We start from the raw sequence: 19,217 nt of genomic DNA, 5'->3' as shown, positions 1-19,217 counted from the left end.
CGTGTTTGTCTCAGATCGTTAAGTGAGCCTGATGGGGGTGACGGCATCCGCTGCCCCCCTGCGCTCCCAGGGGCGTACACCCTGCGCTGATAAACACCTGCGGAATGTAAATTGCCCTGAGGTTGTGGTTAAGGGGGGTGGGATCTGGCCCCCCATGCCGAATCCGACACTGGTCATGCCAGACACCACTGTCCCCTCACTGTCACCCAGCTGGTACCAAACCCCCAAACTTTCACACAGAAAAGGAAAATTCCCTTCCCTGACTCCCCCATTTTGCCATAAATCGCAGGCGGGAACTGCACCGAGAGGGTTAACAAACCCAAAGTGAGGCTTCAATTAACATTTGCTGTGGAGGGCACTGAGGTTTTAATTAAAGAGGCCCAGGAATGGGGCAGGGGAGCTGCTGTATTGGGAGCCTGGAGCAGGAACAGCCAAAATCCCAGCAGTAAAGGAGCCCCTGGGATTTGGGGGAAGACCCTGCGGGCTGCCCAACACCTGCATGCAGGCAGAGCTGCTCACATCACCCGGACGGGTCCCGAAAAAGAAACAATTTTCAATCAACTACCAGGAAAAATGGTGAATTTCACAAAGAAATGGGTCGTTGCCTCATTAAACATTAACGAGCCTGGCCGGGCAGTGTCCGAAGGCCACTTTGGTTGCGTGGCACGAAGCCACCGGCTGGATTTCCCCGCCGGGCCGAGGCCCTGGGCAGCCCCAGCGCCGGGAAGGGCCGCATCCAGCCCGCCCACCGGCTGTAGATGGCGGTGGCTGCCTGCGTGCTGCCTGCCGGTGGGAAAAGCCAGAATCCCGGCAGGAAAAGCCAGAATCCAGCTCGCTGGCAGAGGTGCCCCTGCTCTCCCCGCCGTTATCGCCCTGTGTTGCCCTTGTTGCCCTGCTGCTGCTGCCAGAAAATGAAATTGCCTTTTATCAGCGGCTCAAAGTGCATCGTGGGGAAAAAAACACCCCAAAACAAGAACCCCCCGAGACTTTTCCTGAGGAATCGGCTCTGCCAAATCATGCACCACACGCCGCTGTCTCCCCAAGACCGTGGCTTTAAGATCTGGACCAGCTGAGACCCCCAACTCCTTTTCTCAAAAGGAGTTTTCTGCTGAAAAATCCTATTTAGAGGCTTCTGTTTTCAGCTGTTACTGCCCATCACCCCGTGTGCTCTTCCTTTCCCTCGCCAGCTGCAGTTTCCTGGGGACCCACCACCCCAAAACCAAAAAGCCTCGTCTCCTCGACGGGAACAGTGGGGAGGTCACCGCCTGCAGGCAGACCGGTGCAGGATGCGGCCTGGAGCCTCGGCATTGTGCCCGGGGAATGGAGCCACCACGCGAAGCCTAAAAATACACTTTTGGGGGGGCTGTGCTTCCCCCGTTACCTTTTGCCTCCTGTTTTCAAGCTTTCCCCCGTGATATCTCGGGCGTAGACGCAACCTTATGTAAGGAGCTGACAGCTCGGGGGTGTGCGGGGGCGCAGGAGAGGGGCTCGCACCGTGCCAGGAGCTGAAGCTTTCTGCACATGAGGGGTTTGGGGATGGGAGCAGCCGTGGGGCAGCACGCCCCAGTCCCAGTGTCACAGGGCGCCCCGTCATCCCCGTGCCACTGTCCCGCTCAGCCCCGAAACGAGCCAGGCTTCCGGAGAAATCCGCCAGCAGAGATGTTGCAACCCAGCCTTGCACAAAACCGCTTTTTTTTGCTGCTGTCCCCACTGTTCCCCCCCTACTCTGCTTTGCAGGGGGTCCACCATGGGTGCCTGAACCCCACAGCGTAGCCGTGGCCTTCGCCAGAATGGTAGCCACAGGCTTCCCATGGCCCCTGGGCTGGGCTGGTTTGCCCCACTGACCCACAGGGCTGCTGCAACATCACAGGAAAAAGCCCATGGGAAGCTCACAGTGATGTGTGGTGCCCTGGGAAAGGCTCGTGCGGGGACCCCCTGCAAGGACGCACAGCCAAAGGGCACCCAGACTGGCTCCCCAATTTGCAGTCCCCCACCGAGTGCCGGGGGCCCTGCAACGGCTCAGTTCTGCTGGGCAAATGTGAGGCTGAGCCCACGCTCCCCAGGGAGAGGTGCTGGGCTCCCTGGGGATGCTGTGGGGCAGCTCCAGGCTCCCCAAACGTGGCTGTGGGGCAACCTAGGCTCCCCAGGGATGCTGTGGGGTAACCTGGGCTGCCCAGATGTGGCTGTGGGGCAACCTGGGCTCCCCAGGGATGCTGTGGGGTAACCTGGGCTGCCCAGATGTGGCTGTGGGACAACCTGGGCTCCCTGGGGATGCTGTGGGGCAGCTCCAGGCTCCCCAGATGTGGCTGTGGGGCAACCTGGGCTCCCTGGGGATGCTGTGGGGCAGCTCCAGGGTCCCCAGATGCGGCTGTGGGGCAACCTGGGCTCCCCGGGGATGCTGAGGGGCAGCCTGGGCTTCCCGGGGATGCTGAGGGGCAGCCTGGACTCCCCAGATGTGGCTGTGGGGCAACTCCGGGCTGCTCAGGGATGCCTGTTCGGTAGCTCCGGAGTCCCCAGGGATGCTGTGGGGCAGCTCCGCGCCGCCGGCGCCCGCCGGGGGTGCAGCCCAGGGGATCCCCGGGGCTGGGGGGCAGCCTACCGGGGCAGCCCACCGGGGGCGGTGCCGCGCCCGCCCCGTCCCGCCCGGCCCCGCCCCCCGCTCCTCTATCGCCGCCGCCGCCGGAGCCGCCGCCGCAGCCGCGGAGCCGCCAGCAGCGCCGGGCCGGGCCGGGATGTGACGGGGCGGCCGCCCCGCGCCCCGCTCCGCCGCTGCCCCGGGCCCGCGGGCCCCGCGCCCCGGGAGGCTGTCGGGGGGCGGCGGCGGCGGCGGGCCCCCCCCCCGCCGCCCCCATGTCGGAGGGGCCGCCCTACGGCGAGGGGCAGCTGGCGGGGGACGCGGCCGTGGGGCAGCTGCCCTTCCCCGTCCGCCTGCGCGGCCCCGACGGGCTCCTGGCCGGCGGGCAGGGGAAGCGGCCGCCCAAGCTGGGGCAGATCGGCCGCAGCAAGAGAGGTGGGTACCGGCGGGGGGCGGCCCCGGGATGGGGAGGGGGTGCCCGGCGTCGCGTCCCGGGGACCTTCCCCGGGGATGGGGCACCGCGTACCCTCCCGGGATGCGGGGCACCCCCGGGGACAGGGCTTGGGGCGGCGGTACCCCGCGGGGTGCCGGCCATCACGTCCCGGAGATGCAGGGCGCCAGGGAGCATCCTCAGGGACACGGCACGGTGCCCCGGGTACCCTGCGGGACGTCGGGTGTCGTGTCGTGGGGATGCAGGACACTGGGGAGCATCCCCAGCGAGGGCACGGTGCCTCGGATACCCTGTGGGATGTTGGGCATCGCGTCCTGGGGATGCAGGATGCCAGAGAGCATCCCCAGGGAGAGGGCATGGTGCAGCCAGTATCCTGTGGGATGTAAGGCATCGTGTCCTGGGGATGCAGGACACTGGGGAGCATGCCCAGGGGCAGGGCACGGTGGCCCGGGTACCCTGTGGGATGCAGGGTCCTTCCCTGGGGCACTGGGTAGCAGAGACTGTCCCCATTGTGCCCTGGGCACTTTGCCGGGGCATAGGGCAGTAGGGACCTTCCCCAGGGACAGGGCATCACACCCTGGGGAGCATCCCCGGCGGGCAGAGGTGAAGGGACCTTCCCTGGGGACAAGGCACCATGCCCCAGGTCCTTTGCCAGGGTGTAGATGCCCTCCCCAGGGCTGGGGCACCAGGTACCCCACGGGGTGTTGGGCATTGGACACCACGCTGACTTTGCTGCCGGCCACACCAGGGATGCGGGACCCTCACCAAACCCACCCCAGGGTGCCCACCACCCTGGGGTGACCTTGGGCGAGGAGAGCACGGCGTCGGAGTATTCATCACCATTATGGTTTTTTCTGCTTTCTAGTGGTTATTGAAGATGATAGAATTGATGATGTGCTGCAAAATCTCTCAGAAAAGGCCCCTCCCGGTGTTTAAAGCCACCCCCGGGACGCTCGGCTGAAGCCCGGGGGGGCCGGTTTACAATGGCACAATAACCACCACCACCACCCCCCCGACACCGCAGCACGCCCGGAGAGCCGTCCTCGCCAGCCTGCAACCCCCACTGCCCAGCAGCACGTCCAGGCGACGCGTGGAGGGGAGGGCAGTGAGTGAGGCAAAGCCCAGCGACAAATTTAAAAAAATAATACTACTACTAAATAAATTTTTTAAAAAATGGGAAAAATAATCACCCGCTCCAAACCCCCCCACCCCAGCCCACCGCCGCGAGGGATGAACGGAGGCATCGCACCGTGGCTCCGGATGACTCGTGATGGCTTTTCCCGGGGGACAAACCTCGCGCCACGCGATCGGGGGGTAAGAGGAAAGGGGGCAGCGAAAGACCGGGGGGGTCGGCCCCAGGGTCCCCCCCAGCCAGGGTTGTTCCCAGCGGGCACCTTGTTTACATTATTTAATCTTGCAAAAATGAATCCGTGCACTTGGATGTACCATGCTATCCCCTTCCTTATGATTTTTTTTATGTTGATGTCTTTGGATGTTGGAAAATGATATAAAAAAATATATATTTCATTTTAGTCACGTTTTAAGGTTCTCGAGGGGAAAACCAAAACTTTTATAAAGGAAGGGCCTAGAGGAAGAATTGCTGGTTTATTTTTTAAAGCTTGTACTTTTTGGTTGCTGTGAGCAAAGGGACAGATTTTATATGTGTGGGGGGGCGGGGGGGAGCGCTCGGCTTTTCTAACTACCATGCAGTCTGTAGTGTGGGTGATCTTGGTTTTTTTTTTCTCCTTTCTTTCTTATATTGTGGCAGTTTCTTCTCTTTAATAGACTGTATTAAAAATATATATATAAAAAAAATTCTAATGTAATCACAAGAGTGCCAAACACTTGGAGATGCCAGAGGGCAGCGATTCCTTCCCCAAGTCAAGCAGCACTCGGGGCTTTCTGCTCTTTCCAGGGCTCTGTCGATCTCTCGTGGGGTTTTCTTTGACTTCTCTTTTCTAATCTTTCTTTTTAACTATTTTGCATGACGTGCATAAAAAAAAAAAGCGCCTCTTGCGTGAGGGCTTGGTTTCTTGTTTCTGTTTGCAACTCTGACTGACAGACCTCAAGGCAGGTTTTCTTTCCTCCTTTTCTTAAATATTGTGTATGTTGCACTTTTATCCACTACACAGGGCTATTTCTGCAATGTCCAAATAAAAAGGAAAATGAAACAAAATGGAAAAAAAAAATTATAAATCAATGCGGATCTGCCGTGCTTTCCCGCGTGCTGCCAGGGCCCAGCGCCGTGAGCATCCTTCCCCATCCGCCTAAATAATGCCCAAAATAATTAAGGAAAATGTGGCTGCTCTCCAGCATAGACCCCTTGCTACCAGGGTCGTGCTGCACCCTGAGTAATTACTTATAATTAATACTTATTTATGGGATTGTTTTTAACTGGAGAATGCCTCTAGGGTGCAAATTTAACGGAAAAATTCAATGCAAGTCCCAGAAGCGGCTGCTGGGGACAGGGACCCAAAAAGGCATTTGTCCCCTTCAGCGCTGGGAAAGCCTGTGGGAAACGGGGATCCCTCCCCCCCGACACCCAGATCCCGGCGGATTCCCTGCGCACGCTGGTGTTCCTCACTGCCCAGGAGTGGGGCGGTGGTGCGAGCCGATACCGCTCCTGCCTGCGCCACCAAGGGCGCCGGCAAACCTTCGTGCCAGAGGGAATAAAGATAATCACACCAGGGGAAGCGGGGGACGGGTTTTTACTGCCAAGAAAAGCATCTATCGCAATAAAAGTGGCGTGCCACCGCTCTGTACAGAGATGGGGGGGGGGGGGGCTCAGGGGGGAGCCTGGAGTGGGATAGAGTTCTGTGCTGCCTGGGCACCCCCCGTTCAGGGTGCGCAGCGCAGCGCTCCCCTCCCTGGCACCTCTGCTATTCGTTTCTCCCTTTCAGAAGCAGGCAAGCTCTCACGGGTCCAGGATGGAATAAGGGACATTCCCTAAAGTGCTCCCTTGAAAAAACCCATTCTTTCCATTTTTTCCCCCAACGGGTCCAGCTCCGAGGTTGCAGCCTCACAGGTTGGACCCAGCGGACACTGTCAACCCTTTGGCCCCAGGATTTTCTATTCCAGGGGACTGGATGCACCTGCAAAGTAGGAGGTGGGCCCATGGGAGGGTTTGGTTTTTTCCTCCAATCTAATGGGTTTTGCCCCAAACAGCATCTGAGCATGAGCCCAGGGCTTTGGGGAGAGCAGATGCAGCTGCCGGCAGGGCAGAGCATCCTGCATCTGTGGAGGAGGCAGCGCTGGGTGGCTCACAAGACACATAACCACGGGCTGCATGCAGCTGTGGACACTGGGTTAATTAGGTTTACCAAAAAACCCCTGTTTTGCATGAAAACCTGATCTATGGGTCTGCCAGACCCAATTGGCCACTTTCTCCCATGCATTAAAACCAAAGCTGAGCACGCAAACCTCCCCGAAAGCCGGGTAACCAGTCTGGGTGCTCCGGGGGTGGGGTCCATGCACTTCCCTGGGAGCCCCCCAAACACACCCCAATGCCTGAGAGGAGCTGGGGATGAACCGAGAAAGCCTGAAGCCCGAGGGGGAAGGGAAGCTGAAAGAAGAGGAGATTCTGCTAAATTATAAACCACTCTTTTATATGCATCTTTCATGCACGGCACATCAATAATGGAGCAGGAGAGCCCGGCGCTCCGGCGAGCTCGCTTACAGGGAGGATGCAGGATGGAGGGGCGAGAAGAGAGGGCTGCGGGATGGATGGTGGGGAACGATGTGCCCAAGAGGCCGAGCCGGGGATCCCCCAGCCACACATCGCCAGAAGATGATATTCTGAAGGAGGATTTAAGGATTAAGCTGGCCATGGGGCAGGAGTTTATTGCATACATTATTTAACAGATGGCCCAACGCAGGCGGCCGGCTGCCTACGGTCTCCCCGGTGACCTTGGCCGGGAGATGCCGGGGCTGGGAAGGGAGCCTGGTGCCACTGCTGCACTCCGATTACAGGCACCGGAGGAAAAAAGCTCCCTGGAGGAGCTGGCACCCAGCACCAAATCCCCATGGAAACTGCAAAAAACCGCACCCAACCCTGGCCCATATGGGCTGCTTGTTTTGGCAGCGGGGGGGGGGGGGGGGGGGCGCGGGGAGGAAAAATAAAAATAAGGGAGCCATTTGCAGTTTATTTACCAAAGAAAACTTGGCGCCTTTGGAAGAAGCAGGGTGCCGGAGGGATGAGCGAGGAGCAGAGGTCCCATTGGCACCCAGAACTCTTGCCAAATCCTGCTCCCACGCCCAAACACGCGCTGCCATCCCATTTCGGAAGGTGCTAAAACACTTGCACCGCCAGCAAAGCCAGCCGCGGCCCTTTACGCCCAAGGGCCACGTTGGGTATTTTTATTCATCTTTAAAGCTGCTCATTTTCTGCAGCCTTTAAATTCCCGCAATAATCACGGCATCAGCACTTTGCATTGCATAAGCCCCCTGGGGATGGCACTGGCCATGGGGGGCTCAGCGCAGCAGGTGCCCATTTGGGGGGCTGCACCAGCGCCCCTGCCACTCATCTCCCCCATCACCAGAGCACTTTGCAATAACCCATGGAAAAACACCCCAAAACCCGAGGCGGGGGGTTGCAGCTGGGGCAAAGCAGAGCACAGAGCAGCAGGCGAATGCCCCAAAGCTCTTCCCCTAAAATGATGCCCATGTAGCAACCGCCCAAAATAAATATTCTTTTTTTTTTTTTTTCCCCTCTACCAAAACTAGGGCATGTTAAAGTAGGCCAGCACTCCCCTGCCAAGTGATTTATTTATTGTGAGGAGGAGCGAGGAGGGATGGGGTGGGACAGGGGCTGCAGGGCAGCACGTCCAGGGCAGGGATGCTCCATCCCACCCCCAAATGCTGCAGTTTCGGCGAAGAAAAGGGGGTCAGATTTTCCCTCTGTTCTTGTTGAAAAATCACAATTGCTTAGGAAGGGGCGGCTTTAGCGACCTTTGGTGGGGAAGACACAAAACCGGTCATTTTAATGGTATCAAACCCCTTTGGAGCCATTCGCTTGAGACTGCTACCGTTTTCAGCCGCATGGGGTTAATGTTTTATATTGCGGTGTTACCAACCTAAAATATGCTTTAGGAAAATGGATAAAGACATGAAAGAAATTTTCTCCTGCAGAAAACCTCCATTTTTCCACGCTGCTTTTTAATGCAGGAAGAAGAACCCAGCGGCCGCCCGCTCCCATCCTCAAAACGGCTCTGCCCATCCCAGGCAATGGGGCTGGCCAAGGGGTCTGCGGGTGCAGCACCCTCCTGCTGGGTGCTTCCCCCTCAAATGTGCCCTTGGGGCCTTTTTTTTTTCCCCCCTTCTTATTTCCTTTGCGTTTCACCCTGGGAGAAGGGCTCCTCGTGGTGTGGACCCAAACCATTGCTTGTTTGGGGGATTTGGGGGGGATGCGGGTCCCCCATGCCCAGGCTCTTTGTCCCACAGCCACTAGAGGCCACTGAGGCTCTGTCATCCCACCGGATTTATTCCTGTGGGACACTGGGACACCAACATTAGCACCTAAAAGTCTAAAATGGGGGGAAAAAATAAAATACAATGCATGGCGGCAGCAAGATGGGGGAAAAAAACAGGGCAGAGGAGAGCTTGTCCCCAGCTCCATTGGTATCCCCAGGGGCACCCCCACCCGGGACCCCATGGATGTTGGGGAAAGCACTTTTCTAATCCCAACTCTGGTCAAGCCAAGCTGCTGCCCAGGCCTGCGGTGAGCACTAGCAGGATTTGCGCATGTCCCACACCACGAAACACATCCAGGGGGCAGGGGAATGCTGCCCAGCGTTGCTCCCCTCCTGGGCCAGCGCTCGGAGCAGCTGGGATCACCACGAATTTTTGTGGAGGGGTCAAGCAGCCACCCCCGGGATGCAGCATTTCCTATTTCATGGCTGTCCTGCAAAAAAATCCTCAATCCCTCCTGCTGCCTGCCTCGGGGAGCCCGAAGGCAGAGCTGCCTGCTTCCCCAGGCTCCTTATTTTCTTTTCACCTGGAGTTAAAATTTCCAGGCTATTATAAACAGCTGTTCCCACTAATGAGGACTGAGCGAAACATCAGACATCTTAATTTATACATTGCTCAAGGTGTCAAACTGTTGCATTACAATAACAAGTGGGAGACACCTCACCAAAAAAAATGAGAAAAGTTTCACATGGAGCTCAATGCAGCAGCAGATGCTCAAACAAAAGCCAAGCCTGAGCAAAGCACCAGCTCTGCAACACTGCTGATGTCTTCCCAGTTAAATCGTCAAGGTTTGGAGGGGATTCTTCTTTTTCCAGGGGGTGGGGATGCCCGTACACCCTCACATTTGTGCAGCCCAGGAGCATTTGCCCACCCTCAGTGGGCAGGCGAGGGAGGATCGCTGCCGCCTTCTCAGGGCTGCCCAGATCCCAGCCTTGTGGGTCCGGGCAGAAGATTCCCTACCGGAGATCTTCCACAACGGTTCCTCCCTGGGTTTTGGTGGGATGTGCCCACAATAGCAATCACCCTCCCGCCAGCGATGCAGCGCAGGGGGTGCGAAGGAAACTGGGGGAATTAGGGCTCCCTTCCACGCTATGGCATTGCCATTAGCAATATATATTATTGTTTGCAGAGGCACGCGTGACACCCAGGCGAGTCCTTTGCTTTACCAGCCATTATCCTCCCAGTGGCTTTTAGGCATCCTCCGACCCTGCTCACCCTTTCCCATGGAGTCAGGGTTGATGGGCGAATGTGGAAAAAAGGGAGCAAAGCGGCTGCTGGGAGCATCTCCCGGGGTCCCCGGAGCATCAGCCCCTTCCTGGGGTGGGGTGTAAAAGAAAACAAAGCAAAACAACCGACCACCAAAATACCCCCCCAAGCAGGCCACGTGATGTAACGCACCAAAATACCCGGCGGTGAGTCACGGTGCTGGGCGCGGGGATGGGCCTGATCCAGCTCTGAGTCAGCCCGGCGGGCGCAGGCAGCCATGCAGGCTGTGTTTACCCCCGTCCATCCACCCTCCACCACCCCCCTCGAGCTCCCCATTTCCCATTTTTGCTCCAAACCTGCACAAACACAAATAAATACGCTGTGATTCAGGGGCACGTGGCAGGGCTCAGCCCGCAGCAGCCCCTGCTAGCCCCCCTGAGCTCCCCAAATCCCTGAGGGTGCCACCGCGATGGGGCTGGACGCACCAGCATCTTACAAAAGCCAGGCCTGGGAACACTTAAAGTATTTAAAGGGGCTTTTTAAAATGTGTATTTTTGGAGAGGGACACACACACACAGGAGGTTCTCACTGATGCCACTGCAAGGAAACCCTTGGGATTTTCCAACTAGCTCTAATTAATTAGCATTTCCACAGCTTAGCATGGTTTTAAACCTGAAGCACCAACTGATTCCCCTCGGTCACGGCCAGAGGAAGCCAATACTGAGCGGTGACCCTGCCCGGTACTGGTGAGATGATGGGGTGATGCCGCATGCCTGGGGCACCCACATTGCGAGGGGAGGTGGGTGCTGGTGGAGCTGGGACAAGGCTCAGCTCCCAGCTAGGGGCAATCCAGTCCCAGCCCTTCCCAAGCCATGGCATCCTATAACATCCCCAGTGGGACAGAAAACAGCAGGAGACAGGGCTTATTTGGGAGGAGGTGCCTTCGGAAATCTGCTCCAGGATTATTTTCACCTGACCTGGACAAATACACAGCAGGGAAAACTCTTACAGCAAACAAACGCAGTGTACTAGGTCGAGTGGCATGTAGCACAGGGCAAAGCCGAGCTGCACACGGGGTTTAACCTCCAGGGATTTTCCCGGTCAGGGCAATCCCCAGCCTCGCATCCCAGGTCAGTGCCCCATCTCCATCCCACAGGTTAAGGAAAGGCAGAAAGCGAGTTGCCCCATGCTGGGAGCAGGATGAGACCCTGGCAGCATCCTCAGCATCCTCAACCGGTTTCCATAGCAACAGCTCCGGCCCCAAATTGGCCACGGGTGCCGGGGAAGCAGGGGCGAGGAGGGAGCTCAGAAGGACACGCAGCACAGCAGGACGACAGGTTTAACGTCAATAAACACTTTGCATCTGGGTGCACTGGGAGCGGATGCGAGGGGAGGCTGGGTCTGGGCTGTCAGGGCTGTGACCCAACACCCCCCCCTCCCAGGCCAGCCCCATTGTGGGGGTCGAGAAGCTGCCCCCCATCCCATCACCCCTGCAAACCAGCGCTGTTCAGCACGGATCCTGACCAGCCCATTTCAGCTGTATCAGCCTTCCCACTTCAATCCATAGCCTGGCTGGGAAGCCCGGAGCCCTGCTCTAGCCCGGAGAAACAGCCACCAGACCCCAAAGCATTCATCCTACAGCCCTGAATGCCAGGAAAAAATGCATCCAGGGAAGGCGTGGGCAGGAGGGAGAACCCAGGTGGGCACACGGATGCTCCCGGGCACACGGATGCTCGGGGGCCCCACAGCCGCCTGTCCCTGTGACCATGCCTGCCGGCTGCAGCAAGGCTCCTGGCACCTATATAAGCTGCAGCAGCGTGTGCAGCCCCAAGAAGACAGGAAAGCGAGCAGGGACCACAGCCCCGAAGCTGTGCTGTGGGACGGGACCCATGGCCTGAGCCCAAGTCCCGCAGAGGGGTCCCACGGGTCCTGCAGAGTTGTCACCATGCAGCCGGAGCCATCCCCAAGTGCGGTGGCATGGCCCACAGCAGTGTGACCACCCAACCCCTTGGCCATCACTGCTGGAGAGACCCAAGAAAGGCAGAATTCAACCCGCTACAGCTCAAGCCCAGGAGAAAGGCTCCCCAAAACCCCAAAGCTGGTGAGCAGCAGGCAACCAGCCCTATCACATCCAACACTCACTTTCCTCCACTTCCAGCCCTGGGGCTGGAGGTATCCCCAGGGAAAGACCATGTTTTAAAGAGTTTTAACAGAGCAGGAAGGGAGGTGTGATGGCGAAGGGCTTGGGCAGGCTGGGAGCAGTGTCCCACACTCCCAGGGAGCCTCCACAGGGCAGCACATGCAGGCAAGCATCAGCCTTCGGCTCCTAGTCCTCGCCCCAGGAGTGATAAGCGCTGCCCTTGACCCAGCATCACATCAGCAACCCAGGGATGCCTTTGGCCAAGCCCCCGGGAGTTTTGCAGGGGGAGGCTCCCCCTCTTCACCCACCAAAGCACACTGCTCCCACCAAAGCACACCGCTCCCACCCATCGTGGTGCTTCAGCATCGCTCATCTCATCAGCTTGCACAAACACATGGCAAGAGAGGGCTGCAGGTCCTTGCAACCCCAACCAGCCCGCTCCTTCCCAGGGATGCAGCCCGCATCCTGGGCGACTGCACTTCCCAGGGGCTGCGCCTCACTGTATGTCTGTACCTCGACACCTTCCCAGCCCACAAACACACGCAGCCTCACCATGCTACCCGCATCCCTTGCTTTCCTGCCTTGTGCACAGAAAGGGTTGACAACAACAAGGCTAAGAAAGCCCCTAATTTAATGAGCAGAGAAGGAGGGGAAGGTCACAGGCCCCTAGCTTCGCTTTTTGAATACCTGCAATGTAGTATCTGTGTGTTAGGAGATGTAAGGATTTTAATAATTAAAGGGACCTCCCAGGTGGCTGCGCACAGAGGGGACACCACTTGCGGGACTCATGCTCACGTGTGCATCCCAGCCCCAGGCACAGTTTCCCCTGGCAAAGGCAACTTCACAGGTGGCACAAAAGAAAGAAAACCAGAAAAGGCCATCGCACAGGGGGTTCAGCTCTCCTGATTTCAACACAGCCCCCAAAACCAACACTGCAAAGCCGTAGGCATCCCCAGAGCCAAACCAAACACTTACCGGTGACCCTTGGGCAGTGACACCAGCTCCTGGCAGGGCAAGGGAGCAAATTTCCATCTTCCTTCCTCATGGGCAATGGCACTAGGGGGACAGCAACCACCCCAAAAGCAGAGCCGTGGGACAGGGATTATGCTCGCTGGTGGGGCCAGGCTGCCTACAGGCACACACACATCCCTCCTCCCAGGCCCCTCAGCCCCAGGCTTTGGCTTGCCCTTGGGATAAATAAATCACAAAAACTCAGTGCAGCTGTCCTGGGTGTGAGCACAGGGGGGAAACCAACCCAGGAGGGCTCAGACCCCAGGTGCTTACAGAGCTCCCAGCCCCAGGGGCAGCGCTGGCTGATTGCCACTGAGAAAAACACCATGAAGGTGATGCCCAGAAAAGTGCATGAGTGGGACCCCCCCACCCCCCCTCCAACCCCCCCCCAACCCCTCTGTTTTCCTGCACAGAGGAGCGGGGCCAGGGTGAAGCAGAGCGGCGGGAGGCGGCGAAGGCGGCGTGCGAAAGCACGGGGCGGCCGGCTGCTATTTCTGCGCCGTGTCAGCACCCACTGACAGCAGCCGCCGTCTGCTGCACCGCATCGGCGTGAGCACCCCGAGAACACGCCAGAGCTATAGGTGTATTTTTATATACGGCATCGCAGGTATAGCTGTGTATTTCTATGCTACCCCTGCAGCACACTGGGCAGGATGGAGCTGGCCAATTTTGGGTGCAAAGCGAGCTGCCGGCGGGCACTGGGCTGCAGCCGTGGGGGCTGCATTTAGGGGCTCCCTGGACTCCTCCTTTCCCCTTATCCGATGGGCAGAAGCCTCTGGAAATCCCTTCTTCCTTCTGCTCAGGGTCGTTCTTTTTTTTTTTTTTTTTTTCTCCTTAATTTCTGGGACTTGGAGATAGAGCCAGGCAAACGCAACCGATTGTGTAACGTTTTGCTCAAAAAGCTTCTTAAGCAGCCACATATTTCTATTGGATTTCCCTTGCCCTTTGCTGCTGATTACTGGTGTATTTATATATAAATAGAAGCTGTCTTCCCTGTAATCTGCTTGTTTCTCCTAATTAACTTGGAGCTGCTCTCATCAGGCTGCTCAGCCCCTGGGTCTTGGGGGTGCCGGGACCAGTAGTGCTCGGTGACCCCAAATCTGCCAAATTTCAGCTGGAATTGCTTTTTAGCTGTTCCTGGAAGCCCTCCCAGCACCCAGAGGCTTGGAAAAAAGCCCTTTCCCAAACTTTTATGTGCTCAGTATCTGCCCCGGCATCCCCCCATCCCCCCTGCTCGGGAGAGCGCTCGAACGCAATTTCTTCACTGCACCTTCCTCCGTCCTCACAAAGCTTCCCCCTAATTTATGGAACGTCTCGATTTGCTAATTATTTTAATCATTATTACTCATCTTTCCCCTTCTTCCCCCCCCCCCCCCTCAAAACTTCGTCCTGGGCCTGTCAATCACTTTAATAGCTGTTTACAACCTATCATCAAGTCTTGCATAACATCCACATGACTTCGCTCAGATGCCTCTGACATCCAAAAGCTGCCCCTGAGCTCTATTTCGGGAGCGATGAAGCCCACGGCACCAACCGGCTGCATCCCCCGCTGATGTGCCCGGGCCCTGGGATGGGGAAAATCGAAGGGAAAAACATCCCCAAAGCAAAACGATTTTGTAGTTCATATAAGACAACTCCCTGGCCCAGGGTTTGGGGGTGAGGGCTTGTTTGGGTGGCTGCTGACCCCCTCCCCAGCACCGCGGGTAGATGTTGCTCTGCTGCATCTTTTTGGAGAGACCAGGAGCAAAAAGCATCCGACGTGGCTCCGGACCACGGTGCGGATGCTCCTGGGGGGCTGCAGCTGCAGCATGGCCTCTGCCCCCCACTCCCCTCGGCAGCGGAGAGGGTGTTGCACACAAAGCATGGCAAACGCTGTCACAAAGCTCATTTTCCAGCAAAGTCCTTCACCCCGCAGCATCGCCCGTCGGCGGCGGGTTGGCGGGCGGACGGAGGCAGAGGCGCAATCTGTGCCTGAATGGCTGCCGGCAGGTTGCCAGCCCTTTTCGGCAGGAGATGGCTGGGTGGCGGGGCGGTGGGGGGGGACACACAACAGCTCTTTTTTAAGCTCTCCCGTCCTCCCCCTCTCCCGCAGGTTTCATAACCCTTCAAAGCAAGGAAGGGCTCCTTCGGCTGCTGGCTAACGAGCCCCTGTGGAAGAAGAGCCGCGGCCTCGGCAGGCAGGGATGTTTGGCACCAAGATGCCTCCACTGTGGCACATGTCGGGGCAGGGGGGACATGCAGAGATCTCTGTGGGGTCCCACCATCCACCATAACCCCCCAGGGACCCGCACTGGCAGCCCCAGGGTGCAATTTTGCACCAGGATGCCACAAATTGGCTGGTTCTCTCCCCAGAACGCCCCTTGGTGTCAATCTCGGTGTGACGCTGCCCCGGGTTGGAAAGCCCCTCTCCCTCCCCACACGGATGCTGCGTGCAAATATTTATTTACCCAGCATAAAGGGACTTATTTATTAGAGCTAGGGCTGACAACTGTTTCCAAACTAATTTCTCTTAATAAGGCACTTGCGGTCACCCTGGCAACAGCATCGGAGCTCCCTTCCTTAAGACAATGACTTAATGGGGTGAAAATCCCCTTGGATGTGATGAGGGATGCTGAGGGGGACCCTTGGGAGGTGCCATGGCCAGCAACACCTGTCCCCTCTCCTGGAGAGACCCACTCTGTCCCCAGAGATGGCAGTTCCCAACCTCCCCTAGCAGCCAGCTCTGCTCTCATTAGTGGCCCAATTAGCCAACCTAAGGCCAGCTAATAAATGAAAAGCTGCTGCAGCACAGCGGGCAGGCGCAGCCGGGCACTTTTCCAGCACACGGTGGGTCCCTCGGCTCAGCCCGGGGCGAGGTGACGGGGAAGCCGCGTTTTCCAGCCGCGCGGCTCTGCAAAGGGTGCAGCAGAGACGGACCTCGCTGGGGCAGGGCAGAGAATTTGGGAAGGGAAAGAGGACTGGAAAGCAATCACCAGCCCCTGCCCCAGCACCCTTCCCCAGCAGGCACAGAGAGCACTGGCCCAAAGGGGGCAAACTGGGCCATAACTGTCTATTTTGTAATGATCTTTTTTTATTTTTTATTTTTTTTTTACATAGGTCACCAAAAGCAGGAGGGCATCAGAGTGGGTCCTTTCTTGCCAAGAGGAAAATAAGGGACAACATAGCTCCTACCTCCTGCTTTGGGTTGGCAAACATGACGGCTGCTTTATTAATACCTGTAATAACAACACTAATTAAGGAAGGTGTAGGATGGAGGCAGAAGGATTTCAGCATCCTTCCAATAGCCTGGGTGACAGGGTAAATTGCTGAAAGCCCTGATATTAGAGCTAAGATGGTAGCAGGATTTCTCTCTGAAATTTAATTCTCGTGGAAGAATTAAACTAGACTGCCCCTGGGTTTTAAAACCCCAGATCCATCAGCTTACAAAGCACTGTGCAATTTGAGGTTTGCAAAATATAACTCTCCAGAACCTGGAGGAAGCTACTTCCTTCTGAAACCCAGACCTTAACTCATGCAATAAATTAGGATGGTTTTTTGGGGGGGCGTTGTTTTGGCCAGCCACGGGATGCCTCAGCCAGCTGGGATGCCCCCGGGGAAGTGGGCAGGCACAGCCCCAGCAAACCCACCTTGAAACAAAGGACTCGCACCAGGCAGTCAAGCAGGCTGTGATTTACTGGGACAACAACACTTCTGCAACAGAGAACACGACTGTGCCGAGGCACCCGGCCGGCAAACCGCCGAGCATCGCCATGCTGGGGACCCCAGAGAAGTGACACCAAGAGCAGAGACCAGAGGGATGTTCACAGTCCCCGGGACTGGCATCCCTCCCGTCACTCCCCTGGACACGCAGACACCAAACAGAAACCCGCTGAAACATGGCAAGGCTGCTACATGCCAAGGGAGGGAGCGAAAGGCAACAGGTTTCGGATGGGCTCCACGGGCATCGCAGCCACGCCAGAGGCAACGGTGTGTGATTCCCACCGTAGGCACTTGATCCGTGGAGCTGCCGCCGGTTGGATCCTGCAGGAAAGCCCATCCTGGGGGCCACCAGGCAGGGTCAGTGCGAGCCCCATGCCTCCCCCGTTGGCAGAGAGAACTAGGAGGGCACCCAGCTCCCTGGGCAGAGCGTGGCGTCCCCACACCTGCCGGCATCCCAGGCAGCAGCTTTAAGAAGACTCACCCCCTCCATGTCCCAGCACTGACCATCCCAGAGCATCCTTGGATGCTGAGCCAGCCACGGCAGCTGGGCACAGGCGGTGTGCACGGCACAGGCTGGTGCTGGAGAAGTGAGAGCAGCGGTGAGAGCGGCGTTGGGCTCTGAAACAGGCTCACCCATTTCATCCCCTTTTCCTTCCCTGAAAGCCAAGGGGAAGCAGGAGAGGCTGCGCCGAGGCCACGTGCTCACTCCTAAATGCAGAGCAAGGGACCAGTTGACTCCAGGAGCCCTTCAAGTGGGGTGGACACTTGTTTTGCCAACAGATCTGGATTAACAGCGCACTGGGCAGCTCCCGGGAGTCAGGCTGAGTCTTTTGGGAGAACCGCGGGATCAGAAACCAGCTCACTGGTAACCCCAGGAGGCCTGACATGCACGTGGCCTGGGAATAAACCCCGCTCCGGTAAAGTCACGGGGACCAGAGGGAGTTGTGGTGGTCAGGGGGCTGAAGAAAGGCAGAAAACAAGAGGTAGGTTTTGCTCGTGAGTTGAAATACTCCCGCTCTCCACCAGCTCTGCTCAGAAAAAAAAAAAACCCAAAAAATTTCATGCAAAACAGATTCCTGCTCATGACACTTTGCTAGGGAATGGAGGGGACGTTTTCCTCCACGAGAAGGTTTCAAAGAAAAGATGCTTTGCCTAAGGAGGAAACACCCTTTCCCATATTCCCACATTTCCCCAGTTTCCCAGTGCTCTGCAGCTGGACAGTTTTCAGCTCTTACACTCACACTCCCCCTCGTCCCCATCCCCCTTGGGGTGCAGCAGCCCAAACCCCCTCTGCCTGTGTTCAGCTGCAACCCCTTTGATTTTTCTAAGCCCCCAGACAAAACCAGACTAAGCCCAAACAGAACCGGGGCCTTTCTCTGGCAGAAAACTAAAGATTAAAAAAAAAAAAAAAAAGCCCCCCAAAACCTGGAACCTGTCTTTCCCCCAGTAAAGCCAATGACTTCTAGTGACAAGTGAGCTTTTGGCTGGAAAATGTCCTCTCCCAGCTTCTCCTCCCTGTCTCCTCCTCTTCTTCCCATCAGCTTTTGGAAGCCGCAGTCCTGCTGCCCTCGGTCTGCTGTGAACTGCGGTGGGTAACGAAGCTCCCGGCAAGCACCGGGATATCGCTGGGCTGTGCCGGAGCTGCCAAAGGGATGGCTCTACACCGTGGTGTAAAGCTGCCCATCACGGGCAACAATTCCACTGGGTTCTCGCGGAGTGGTGGTACCCGTGGTGGGTCTGGGGAGGCGGTTTGTGTTCGGCCGCCTCTCAGCTTTAAGCAGCATGAATGCAAGAAGCGGAGATGGGGAGAGCGATGGCTCCATGTCGTCCTGGAGTTCGGGAGGTTTTTCCCTCTCTTCATTCAGGAGGGTTGAGGCAAGGGCAGATCTGGCCACGGCTCTCAGGATAGATGCTGCAGGGGCCCTGGGACAAGCCCATCAGCTCGGGGGGTTTAGGGAGTCAGGCACCTTTAAAAGAGCAAGCCTTCAAGCTGTTGGATTCAAAGGCAGGGCCCTGCAGTTCAGAGCCAAGAGATCAGCCCATGGGAGGCTCGTGCAGAGAAGGAAGGAGTCAGCGTTTCGGCAGGGAATAAAATTCCCCCATTATTTCGATGCAGGGGATCTCTATCCAGTGTCATGTGCAAGGGGTTGATTTCCTTAGCCCATCCCTTCTTTCGATGCCAGGCACCCCTGCCCTGCCTGCGAAGCTCCGAAGGCATGCTGTGACTGCAAGGGGTCTCGCAGACTCCCTCTGGGATCACAGAGGGGCTGAGGGAGCCCAGCACCGTGTGGATGCGATGGCGTTTGGTCCCAGCCTCCAGCTGGCCTGGCGTGTCTGCGCAAGGCTGGGCTTGAGGTGAGGCAGCGTCCTCCCGGCCACGACAGTGGGGCTGCTCTTCAGAGGGTGAGTCCCAGCCCGGATTTCCTTTGGTTCATGAGATGAGCACGTTGTCAGATGTTCACCTTCGCCAAAAAACATCTGAGATGGCAGAAACCAGGCAGGAGCCTCAGGAGAGCAGCGACTCGAGGCTGGGGGACCACAGCGGGGGCTTGGCAGGGATTCAGGGCTGGGAAGAGGCAGCCAAGCAAGGATGGGGCAGGCATCAGGGGACCTGCTCTGGGAACCGGGCTGGGAACCAGAAAAAAAAACAACCCAGGAACAGAGGGAAC

The 19,217-nt window shown here is 57.5% G+C and overlaps 1 protein-coding gene across 1 annotated transcript; it reads left to right on the top strand.

The window, feature by feature from the left end:
* Positions 1-2,678: 2,678 nt before the first annotated feature.
* Positions 2,679-5,202, top strand: CAMK2N1 (calcium/calmodulin dependent protein kinase II inhibitor 1). Its single transcript, XM_056333560.1, has 2 exons — positions 2,679-3,010; positions 3,892-5,202. The coding sequence occupies exons 1-2, from the start codon at positions 2,851-2,853 to the stop codon at positions 3,960-3,962; spliced, it is 231 nt and encodes a 76-aa protein (XP_056189535.1). The 5' UTR covers positions 2,679-2,850; the 3' UTR covers positions 3,963-5,202.
* Positions 5,203-19,217: the final 14,015 nt, after the last annotated feature.

This window comes from Falco biarmicus, chromosome 3 (genome assembly GCF_023638135.1).
Source record: "Falco biarmicus isolate bFalBia1 chromosome 3, bFalBia1.pri, whole genome shotgun sequence".
NCBI classification, from domain to species: Eukaryota; Metazoa; Chordata; class Aves; order Falconiformes; family Falconidae; genus Falco; species Falco biarmicus.
This window is presented reverse-complemented; position numbering and strand designations above follow the sequence as displayed.

Coding starts and splice junctions, on each gene's coding strand:
- CAMK2N1 (XM_056333560.1), top strand. CDS start 2,851: ATGTCGGAGGGGCCGCCCTACGGCGAGGGGCAGCTGGCGGGGGACGCG. Junction 3,011..3,891: donor GATCGGCCGCAGCAAGAGAG/GTGGGTACCGGC, acceptor TCTGCTTTCTAG/TGGTTATTGAAGATGATAGA.